The following is a 12376-nucleotide window of genomic DNA, read 5'->3' on the forward strand; positions in this document are numbered from 1 at the left end:
TGTTGCTTGGATTTAGGAATACTCCATTTATTTAATGTGTTGTTGTGGACAGTAGCCTACATTGGGGATCCTGTATCAAAATTCATGGGGATTTTGTATCACGGTGAGCGTAGCGAACGAGCGTTAGCGAGAGTGATCCAAAATCCCCATGGATTTTGATACAGGATCCCCAATTCAACACTACTGATGGCGCGGTTTTAACCACGCGCCAAAAGATCCTTGTCGCACTGTATATTTTAATCTAAAAAGGAGTGCCGTTTATGGCAACATCGTTATCTATTTTTCGCGACGTCCATCTTTAATATTTGATGTGTTGTTTTGTTAGAGAAAATTATCGTAAAAATAATGTTCAAACACTAAAGAGCACAGGTTATTGACATTGTTACATTAATTACGTATGCCGTAAATTATTTTAACAACCTGCGCAACTTAACAAAGCTGAGCAATTGATATTTTATTAAAAGTGTCACAATTTCGTTATCGTTTGTTCCAGTAAAAAGTTTCACTCGTAAATCGCTGCTATTGACCTAAGTGCTAATTGGCCAACCTTCAAATGATTTCTTTAGCTTTCGTCTTAACACCAAAATTAACATAAACAGTGTGATTAACTGTGTTCGTGAAGTTCGCTGGACCGTTTATATCGTTGTCAAAACAGATGAATTGTGAAAATGGATAGACTAAATCAGTTACGTGGGGAAGCCGGGGACTCGACGCTGGACACGTCGTCTCCGCCGAGCGAGGCCTTCATGTCCGCGAATGAGAACTCGTCCAAGTACTTCTCGCTCTCCGACGTGGACTCGACTTTCAGCGTGTCCCCCTCGAAGGACGCGCCGCCGGGCTCCGCCGACGCTGAGCGCACGATCCCCGAGGAAACTGGTATCGTTCCCAACTTGTCACCTATCCCTAAGACAGATAATGATACGTTTAAAATTGGTAAACACATCGAAGCTGCTAACATTCTCTCCGGTGGTGTCAACATTTTCGATGACAATGAAAACTCTTACGATGGCGATGAACTCGTCATTGACGACAATGTGGTTTTAGAGGATGAGAAAGTCGAGTTGAAATTGAGTGAGGGAGCTGCAGTTCCTTCTGAAAAGGATGTCACTGAGGATACGTTAATGGAGGGCTCGGACGAGGCAGAGGCCATTCAGAGCAAGGACACAGAGGTGGTACTTCAGATTGATGGCAAGAATGTAGATGCGATAGATATTGGTAATGGGTTGTACTTGTACAGAAAGTCGGGTGAGAAGGAACTCTCCGCTGTTCAGATTATTGATGATGACCAGCAGCAGCCAAGCTTCAAGTTTCTGAAAGTTCGGTGAGTTGATCCTTAATTGAAAAGCTGGTGAACCAAACCAGACCATTCCTCTTTTAGCTCAAATATAATTCCTGTTATTTATCATTTTCAATGAAAACAGGCTTAAAATAGGGTAAAAATAAAAGTGCATTTTTGACATTAGGTTAGAAGGTAGGTTAGTCCAGTACAGTATAGATCTTAAAAATGCAATATGTCAGTTTTTTCATATCCTGTACAATTAAGTTTCATAGACTAGTCCTGCTTTATTTACCAGCTCCTAAATCAAGGTATATATTTTAAAGCCAAATAAAATTCAATGAAAATAATATAAAGACTCTCTGACACTTTTATTTGTCTGACAGAATATTGTTACAGACCCGACTTGGGTCCTTATTAATGGAACTATTCACATGACACTGCATTCAGCCTGCTGTGACATGCAAGATACACCATAAGGGGCAGGTGGGGGCTCCTTAGGTTGGAGGTCTTTATGTTACAGTGGACCCCTAATCTGGCCCCTGTCTAATCCGGCATCCCCTGTAATCCGACATGTCTATTACATTGCGACATGTATTATTATTGAATATTTTTGTCAATCTTCTTATTTTAATATGTACATTTGTTTGTACATAATTATTTCCTAATGTAAAGTTATTATTTTTTGTAAATTCTATAGCATTAATGATGTTAATTTAGCTCTATGTCAACTTTTTTTTTATCATAAAGTGCTGACGGCAGTACTTTACTAACATTACAATCTAGCCTTAAAAGTGGCTCAGCTTTAAATTAAGGACTAAAATTGTACTTTTGACATGATAGTTGACACATAGAACTGATTGATGAGCAAAATCTCAAAATGTATGCATTTTTTATAAGTCATTTTGGCAGTTTTGTTGATGCAATTTGCTAGAGAATCGAGAAATGCGTTGTTTCTGCCCATCAGGAACAAGACAATGTTCAATAGAAATCCTTCAAGGAATAAAAAGTAACAGTACAGTAAAAGTAAAGTAAAAGTAAAATATTCTTTACTGTACACCAAGATAAAATTATAAATATATGAAATTATAACAAAATGGATTCCTGTACAAAAGGCGGCCTTATCGCTAAAATTGTGATATCCATCAAACAATCCAAATCTCTGGAAATGCAAGTTTTTTCAACTTTCTCAAGAGGTGTTAGAACTTGAGCGACAATGTCATTGATTCTGTTGTCTTTCTCTAAACTAAATTCAGAGTAAGTATTTGCATCTTTTTCTTTTTAATGGCGCTAAAAAAGGATGGAACATGAATATTACATTTAAAGATGCTAATTTTTTTTTAAATTTAATAGGATCGCGATTGGCACCTAAAGTCACAAGGTTTGACAGGTCAAAACTTAATAAGATTTGTCTATCCTTTCTTATTACATTGCTAAGAAAAAGTTGCTAATACTCTAAAACTTAGTTGCACTCAGAATCAATATCATACAAAATTGGGAAAAAACGGCCAAGTGCGAGTCAGGCTCGCACACCAAGGGTTCCGTGCTTGGGTATTTTTTCCGATATTTTGCATGATACATCAAAAACTATTATGCATAAAAATAAATAAAAATTCGTTTTAGTATGTACAGATTATCCTTTTATATGATACCCCATTTGGTATAGTTATCTTACTTTGAATATTGAAAATACTAATTAGTATTATTTGTCCATGACACATTTTAATTCTTTTTTTTTTTGTGGTGTAACCACAAATTCACAGTTTTCAGACATTTTTCTTTAAAGCTTGTCTATTTTGAAATGACACGCCCCACCACCGCAATTTAGACATCACTACTACACAAAACACACGACGTGGGGCGCGTCATTTCAAAATACTACTTATGCTATAAAACGTACCTACCTGCCAAATTTCATGATTCTCTAGGTCAACGGGAAGTACCCTATAGGTTTTCTTGACAGAAATACAAGTTTTAAATCATTACTTAAAGAGTAATGATTTGAAACTTGTAATTATTTCATTATGTTTCATTTTCTGTTTTTCTTTCGCCATATGAAAAAAGTATATTTTGTCGTACTAAATGTAATTTTACAGGGAGAATGTAGAGGGAAATTTAGAGGTGTATGAAGAAATACAAATAGAAATCCCAAAAGAAGTGGTAAGTAGTCTTTATACATTTATTTAAATGCTAACAGGAAGGCATTTCTTATTGTATCTTTTATTTCATTTCAGCCCCTTAATGATGGTGGTGGATCAACTGAGAAAATTACTAATGTGCCTCTCAAGGACTTAGAAAACAAAATCATAAATGAGCCTTGTGATCAAATTATTGAAAAAATAAACAATACACCAGATCTTAAATCTTCTGACCAACCTGATTCTGAACCCTTAGAAACACAATCCGAAGTAAATCTAAAGGGAAAAATTATGAAATTAAAAGAATCGCGAAAATCACCATTAACTTTCACACCGATGACATATCATTCAACACCAAATAAAGAAGGTATTCCACTTACGAAGACCATGGTTGATCAACAGTTGCAGCCAAGTAGGCATTCAGAGAACATAAAGAAAACGATTGAGGTACATACAGAGAGTAAGCCAAAAAATCAAGAATCCAAAAGAAAAGAAATAAATGAAAATGCTAAGACACAAGAATTTGAGACATCTTTTATAACAACGGAAGTAGGTAATACCCAAAAAACCATTGTAGAACACAGTAAGGAAGAAGATAAGGAAAAAGGAACAGTAAATGTAGATGTAAAAGAAAATGAAAATACTGGAACCAAGCCCACAGAAAATCTGTTAGTAAACTTAAGTAATGAAACAATAAGTGATGGCAAACTTGATGAAGGTCAGTCACAGTCAAATAATAAAGATGAGACACAATTGACAGACCCTATTATTGAACAAACATACACTGATAAATCAAAGTTATCTTCTATATCCATAGTAAAAACAAATACTGAGATTGCAGTAGAAAATAAAATTGTAGATGAAACTAAAAAAGATGATGTGGTAGAAAGCAGCAGCTCACAAAGCAAGCCAATCATTGACCCAAATACAAACACCATTGCTGATGAAGGCGTCAAAAGCGATAAAATTAGCGAAAGTGCTAAAGATGAGTTAGATAATAATATTAGCTCAATAAAGAGAAATAAAGATACAAGTAATGAATCTGATAATTTAGAAAAAACATTAGATAAAAATGAAAAAGGTGTTCTTAAAGTTCATGATCTTCAAATTTCAATACATGCTAGTAAGAATAGTATAGAGTCTCAAATTGAAAATGTTGACAATTCCGTTAAAGGTAAAGCAAAGCAAGGTGCATTAAGTTTAAATCTTACAAAAAGGGATACTATTGAATCCCAAAACTTATCTAAAGATGTTTTCGAATCTTCCAAGGTACCAAGTAAAGACACAAACATAAAAACAATGTTGTCTAAACAAATTAAACAGGTTGAGGCAAGAAAAGAAATTCCAAAAGCAAAAGTCATAGCAAAACCAAATACTTGTAACAGTGCAGTTCCTTTTGGTAAATGGACTGAAGCTAACAGACAAGAATTTTTGAATAAAATAAAAGAAACTAAGATACCTTCAACCAATTCCAACACAAACCAAATTAAGCAGACCAATGATTTAAATAGACGAGACGTGCTTAAAAAATTTGACAGTCAAAGACAATCGACTGCTTCTCTACCTACAAAAAATCCTGATTCTAGCTCTGTGCCTAAGTTTAGTAGTAAAATGGAAACCGCGGCATTTGTTAATAAATCTGCTGCCATTCAGCAACCGAATCTTGTTAAACATGTGATTGCTCCTTTGAAAACACAGGCTGCACCTGTAAATATTAAAACAGACATTAAAAAAGCTACTAAAGAGGAACCGTTAAATTCAGAAGAACAAATAATAAATAGTCAAGAGTTGATCGACAAAACTGTTGAAGGTATTATTACCAGAGCATTAAAGATGAAAACTACCACACCAATTCACATGAAACAACAAATGACAATTCATACTGTTGAAAATCCAAAAAATGCAATGCCATTGCCTGGTTCTCTAGACTACATTGAGATGAAAATGAATGAGTTACATGGATTTTCGTTTACAGAAAAACCAGTTCAAGAGCTTTCTGAAATAGCTAACCATAAGACCAAAGCATGTAATAAGTTCGAAGACAATATTAATAACACTAGCAAACTACCTACCCTAGTTCCATTCAAATCCACAGAGCAACAAATAAAAGTAAAAGAATCTGTGCAAGATGATACTTCAGATGAGGAAATAATAGAGCATGAACCTATCACAGGCGACATTGACGTCAGTAAACAGAATTTAATATCTTTATTATCTTGCAAAGAAAAATTTGTTGAACCTAAAAAGGACGCAATAATCACAGAAACAGATTTCGATAAATTTGCCGGAAGAAATTCAATAACTTACGAAAACTGTTTAACTGTTAATTTTGATGGTAAAGAGAAACATAACGTTGTACAAACGGTTGTGGAAAAAGATACATCTGTTAAGAAATTATCTCGAAATGAATTATTGCTTGCTGAATCGAAGGCTAAATCTTCCAATAAGCAAAATATTGCGGCTCGGCACAATAATCAAGCAAGCAAAATATCTACACTAAAATCAACGAGCGAGGATGACGCGTATAATAAAAATTATCAGTCTAAAGTGCAAATAGCATATCAATCTGCGCTGACAGCTAAACGCAACTTGGAATGTCCCATTTCGATGATCGAAGACAAGCCTGTGAAAGTCGTATTTTTGGACACTAACACGGAGTACACTCCAACACAGCTTAATGTGCAAAGTCAAGAGTTATCGCCATGTAAGGATCACAAAGCTGATACTAAAGTACACAGTGCTTCAGAGTCCTTGGATTCAGATATTCCAGCGTCCACCCAAGATCCTAAACCTATAGATGAAAAGTCTAAGAGCAAACATCAAAGAAAACAGGTTCTTACACCAGTAGAACAAGAACCTGAAATCCAGTTAATTGAACCATCTGACCTTGGAATAAAAGTTTCACCCACTAAAAAACGTAAAATAGAGGAAAAATCTGATAAACATACAAAAAATCTCGTGCCAAAAAAATCGTACTTACTGAATCGAGTAGACGAACATAAGTCAAAATCAGACCAGCCCAAAACTGAAGCTTTTACAGGTCATAACATGAACACAGCATTAGACAGTTTAGTAAAAGCCGCGGAATTGATTGAAAATCAATCTGAGAGTAATGATACAAGTGTAGTAAGTAAGACTACCGATACTCCTCAGAACACCCCTGTGAAAAGAGGTCGAGGTCGGCCGAGGAAATATCCTTTACCTGAACCAGGATCTGATACCAGTAAAACTCCTAGCTCGCAAAAGAAACCGCGGTTAATCGATGCAAAACCCGCGAAAACATATACCGATACAGATGAAAGCAGTGACGGAGAAATCGTTAAAGAAAATTGGACAATGGGTAAAATTAATGAAAACATTGTATGCCCCATTTGCAGTAAGCTGTTTAGATCGGAAGATGTCCTATTTAAACACGTGAAACATTGTACTGGCCCTTCTCCGAACCGATCTGATTCAGATAAAAGAAGTCCAAGAAGACTGAGAAACTCCCAGGAGTCTGAAAGAAAACTACGTGACAGCAGCAGATCCGATATAGAAGACAATGAGGGAGAAAACGATAACGAGGATGAAAACATAGAAAATGGTGACAAGACATCAAAACCGAGTAGCGATATTGAAGATGTCATTGTCATTGAAGACACGCCGGCTAAACAAAACACTACTGATGAAAAAACAAATCACCCAGAAACGACAAAACTTGTGCGCAAATCTAAATATCTACCCAATACGAATCTCGTCTGTGAATTATGTGGGAAAACCTTTAGGCAATTGTCGTATTTGGTTAACCACAAACTACAACACAAAAACGAAGATATGAAGAAGGCCAAAAAGCTTGCAAGTAACACTACAAACAAGTCAGTGTTCAGCTGTGAAGTTTGTAGAAAAGAATTTAGAAAGTTGCACCATTTAGTGCAACATCGAATTATTCATAATCCAAGCTCCATGGCTTCCAGGTCGCTCAGGAAGACTTCGTCCGAAGTACACGAAAGCAAACATTCAAAAACTGATGACGCTAGTGCCGGCTTCCGATGCGAACCCTGTGACAAATCATTCCGAAAACTACATCATCTCGTCGAACATAGAGAAACTCACGACGGCATCAATAAAAAAGGCAATACGAGCACTTCGCAAGCTACGACCGAAACTTCCAAGTCAGTGCTGGCGCACCATTGCGATATATGCAAAAAGGTCTTTAAAAAATTACAAGATTTATTGGAACATAAAGAACAACATTACGAGACTAGTTCTGAAAAGTCGGACGATAAAAGTGTAAAAAGCTCGCTGTCAACAAAGGACATAATACATGAATGTTCCCTGTGTTACATGGTTTTCCCCAATGAGCATTCCTTGACTAAGCACACAGTGATTTGTTTAAGAAAGAAAAAGCAATCCGCAGCAAAACAAGCTGCCAAGCAAGCCAAAATCGATGAAGGCGAGGAAACACCCGATGCGGATAACGTTGAATCTGAAGATGTGTCACAAGATATCCAAGCCAAAGAAAATATTCATACAACTGATGACTCTGAAGCGCCTAAAGAAACACCGGCCACTAATGTGGCCGAGGAAATGGATCAAGGAAAACAGCAACTTAACGATACAGCAGATAAAGACATTGAAGAACTACTAGAAGATACAAAACACAACGTAGATGTAAAGCCAAGCAATGATGTTATGCCCAAGAAGAGACACAGTAATGCAACAAGTGAGAAAACGAAGATCGATAATAATGAGACACCGACTAAAATTAAAAAAGTAGAAGTCAAAGAGCGTGTTAAAATCATAGATACGCCAACGCCTAAAAAGAAGGCGAATAAGGACAAAGGAACCTCAACAATCATAAAAAAACACAAAACTGATAATACTCCTTTACCTGTCATTGACAATGTTAATATAATTAAACCTATGGAATCTAGCGATGAGGATGAGATAAGATACATGCTAAATCCGAACTTCAAGGAGGAAGAAAATATTGAAAGCAAAATGTTCATGAAAATTAGGGCCTTAAAACGCAATTCCTTGCAAATTGAACGACCTAACTCCAAAGATTTGGTGAACAGGAGGATTTCACTGCAACATCCGCCAAAAATGCCACGTCTGAAGGCTAAACCCGTAGAGGGCAAACCAAGACAAGATCGATCGATCGAAGCGCGAGCCAAAGTTCCGGCTGAGAAGAAGTTAACCCCCGTCACCGAACTAACCACAGACTCAGATGACAGTGATGTCAAATATTCTTTCCCAGAACAAGAAACTAAACATGTAGAGAGGAAAGTTAAAAGGCAGTCACCAGCCGCCAAACGAAAAACACTCGTCGGCATTGCGAAGAGGAAATCTCTCGGGAAATTAGTCATGCCTAAAGCAAAACCAAAAAAACGTAAGTAATTCAAGGACGTAAACGTAATGGATTAAGAGCCCGGTAGGGCCAAACCATCGTTATTTTTTAAAAGCTGAACGTTTCTCAGCGCATTGCCCCCAAAACAGGTAGGAATAATCAGGGACCATGTTAAGTTTGGAGCACCGTGGCTTTGGCAGATAACAGGTAACAAAAGTGTATAAAATTACTCCCCGCTAAAGTATAATTTTTATTGTATTTTCTCCAGGATAGTATTGGAAATCACGTCATGCATTGCCAGAAACTTAGTTTCGTGGCAACCGCCTGCCAGGCGCCCTTCAACTTTAACAATTAGTAACTATACTTACGTTATAGTATAAGTAGGCAGTATATGCGCAGATGAACTTTCAGCATTTATAAAATAACGAAGGTCTGGCCTTCACGGGCTCTTGCTCTTATAACTATAGTGCGTTTCATCGAATAGTACCTATGGCGTTATGTTGGCTCCCCTGTCTGTCCAAGTCTTTGGCACGATATTTGCATAAGAAGACGCAGATTTTGTTTATTTTCATTTGATTTTCCTGAATGAATGAAATGAAAATCAAATGAAAATAACGGTTCATACGGTAGACGGTAGATGGCGCTAACAGAAGCCTGTCTCTGTACGTAACTCAATTCTGACCTATCTATTAATGGGGCAGTTTGCCGTTAAGCATGCGATATTAGGGTTTAGGTTTTTAGGGTTCCATGCCTCAAAAGGAAATTTACTAAATGACAGACTGCGCTATCTACCTATAATCTATATTATGTATAGATTAACTTTATTATTAATTAACTTGCAGTGTAATACATAAGTGTTAGGTAAACTCTGTACGATGGTACGGAGCCCTTCGAGTGCGAGTCTGACTCGCACTTGACCGGTTCTTCTTTTAGGAGTTTGGTTTCTGAACTCCATCTTGTTATTGTTGGACAGGCACATCAGAAGTGGAGCACAGATGCGACTGTGGGAAGCTGTTCAGCAGCGCGGCACTGCTGTCCCGCCACACCACACTCGACCACACGCCGCCCAGGATACGGCGCCGCCGCTCGCCCCCGCCCGAAGCCCGCGCCAAGCACGCCGGCACCAAGCATACCAGCACCAAACACACTGGCACCAAACCCACCAGCACCAAACCCACTAACACTAAACCAATCAACAAGAAACCCAAACCAGATGTTACCAACTCAAATAAAACCTTAGGCGTAGCAACCAGAAAATCTAGTGTAAGCAATGAAATGAAACAATCTGATACCGGTAAGTCAGTCAAGAGTGATAGTTTTAAGTCTTTGAGAAGTGCTAAATCTGTGCCCGTGATGAAAAAACTTGAAAAGAAAAAGTAACTTTATTATTATATCGGTTTTAATGAAGGACTGAGTAGGATGCCTCGTAATACAGTTTAAACTCTAAGAGTTTACAGTGAAAATGTCCCAGGGTCTGTGTAAAATATTTTCAAAAATTTATTGACTAAAGAAAAAGTAGACTTAGCGATTGTGAACAAACGTAAGTGAAGCCGGTTGCGCGTGGCAATACACATATAGTTTTGCATTGTGCGAACATTCAAATGGTAAATATGCTAAACACCAAACTTGTGACTATTTATATTGTTTGTGATCATCTCAAATGCTATTGGTCAAAATCAGAAATAGTGCGATGGTCTCAGTCATTATTGATATGATTGAGTCAAAAGATTGCAATTATAATATTGATTGTATGTAGGTTTGGTGCTATGAGTGATGCGTGGGTAACTACAATTTGTTATTCAATTATTTAACACAGACGCTGGTTGGTCATTACACTCATAGTATCTGAAAATGCTAAAGCTAGGCTATAGAGGACGCTAGTATGTAGATAAAATCACGCATCACGAAGCGCTCACAAAATGTAACAGACGGACCACTGTTCATAGATAATATATATTTTTCCTATTTCGGCGTGTTAAGAGTCAAATATGTCACATCAAAATGACAAAATATTTTTATCGCGGTTTCGGGCGTTGGTCTTGTCTATAATAATAAAAACTAAATAAGAATATTATGTAAATTACTTATTGAACTTAAAAATTTATATTATAATGGTGCCAATTTGGTTATACACAACTTAGAAACTAACCTGACAGAACTTCTAAATCATGCTCTCCTTTTTTCATGAAATATAAGATAGCTTGTTTTTGTCAGTTTAATATTATTTTGAGCTTTGTGTATAGTCAAATTAACACCAATATAGGTTTATATTTTGTCAATTTGTTCTAGATATTAGATATAATATTATTATTGATGTAAAAGAGTAATTATTTATATATTTTTTATTAATTTTAGGGATTTAATTTCATTTTTACGTCTAATCAATCAATCATCGACGCAGCACAGTGCAATTTCAGTAAAACTGTTTCTATCAAACACTGCTTCTTTTTATATGACAACCATTCATATTAATATACTTAATAATACATATATAAACTACGAAATATGTATGTTTTTTTTTATAAATTAGAGCTTGTAAGTTGCAAATATTATAGATATATTTTATGTGTTATTCAGAAAAAAATCGATAAAGTCCTTGCCAACAAACAACATGCTCATAAAATTGAAGCCAGTTTGTAATATGGCGTAGTAGCACCTTTTAAGCTTTTAGATTTGACGGTAATTGACTTTCCGGTATTAAGTTTTTTTTAAATCTACAGATAAATAAATTATGAAATATATGACAATTTAACTTGTGTGTGACATTGATAACTTTTATGCTACATAACTTTCATTTATAAGGCTGACCACAGTAAGGTGACAAAATATGGTATAATGCATAAATTTTCAGATCTCACTCGCCATTTTAGCTCTATGTCAAGTGTCATGTCAAATGTACGGTTCACCTTTTATACAAGCACTAAAATCGTACTTTCGACATGAAAGTTGACACATCTCAAGTGAGATCTCAAAATGTACGCACTATACTTAACTGCGATGGTTGATAAAAATATGTCGAGCACAATTTTATATTACTTAATTGTTATTAATATATCACAAAATGTTAAATGGACAAAATTATCTTTTAATGTGTTGTCTCTTTTGGATGTATTAATGTGTAATTGACTCGTCTGCTATTGTCGTTGAATTTGCTTGCTGATTAATAACATAATTGTATTATTGGCGTATTTAATGACCCTGAAAGATTGACAAAAAAAAAAATTCTACAACTTTCGTCTCGACTTCTGTTTAAATTGTAAATATTTTACTATCTTCAATTGTTTCATATAATATGTATTTAACATACTTGCGTCTTTTACTCATAGTTTACTTTTAAAACTCATTCTGACATGATTATTTTACAATTTCAGGAATTGATACTCAAAAAGTGAACAATGTTACCAACTTTGAATAAATAAATGATTTGAATTTGACATTTCAGTAATAAACGTTACTAGAATATGAGGTCTCACAGTGCGCCGCGCTCGAACGCACAGTGTCCGCTCCGCCAATCAGATGACTGTATCACGTCAATTTACAATGATCTGATTGGTGGAACCTACACTATGCGTTCGAGCTTACTGTGAGACCTCATAGTAACGTTTGTGAATACGGCCGTTAGTCTATTTTATT

At 36.0% G+C, this 12376-nt stretch overlaps 1 protein-coding gene across 1 annotated transcript; it reads left to right on the forward strand.

Moving 5' to 3' along the window:
- Positions 1-273: 273 nt before the first annotated feature.
- On the forward strand, positions 274-11572 carry LOC123867674 (titin homolog). Its single transcript, XM_045909854.1, has 4 exons — positions 274-1321; positions 3373-3436; positions 3511-8785; positions 9717-11572. The coding sequence occupies exons 1-4, from the start codon at positions 669-671 to the stop codon at positions 10121-10123; spliced, it is 6399 nt and encodes a 2132-aa protein (XP_045765810.1). The 5' UTR covers positions 274-668; the 3' UTR covers positions 10124-11572.
- The last annotated feature ends 804 nt before the right edge of the window (positions 11573-12376 follow it).

The sequence above is a fragment of the Maniola jurtina genome, chromosome 8 (assembly GCF_905333055.1).
Source record: "Maniola jurtina chromosome 8, ilManJurt1.1, whole genome shotgun sequence".
NCBI lineage: Eukaryota > Metazoa > Arthropoda > Insecta > Lepidoptera > Nymphalidae > Maniola > Maniola jurtina.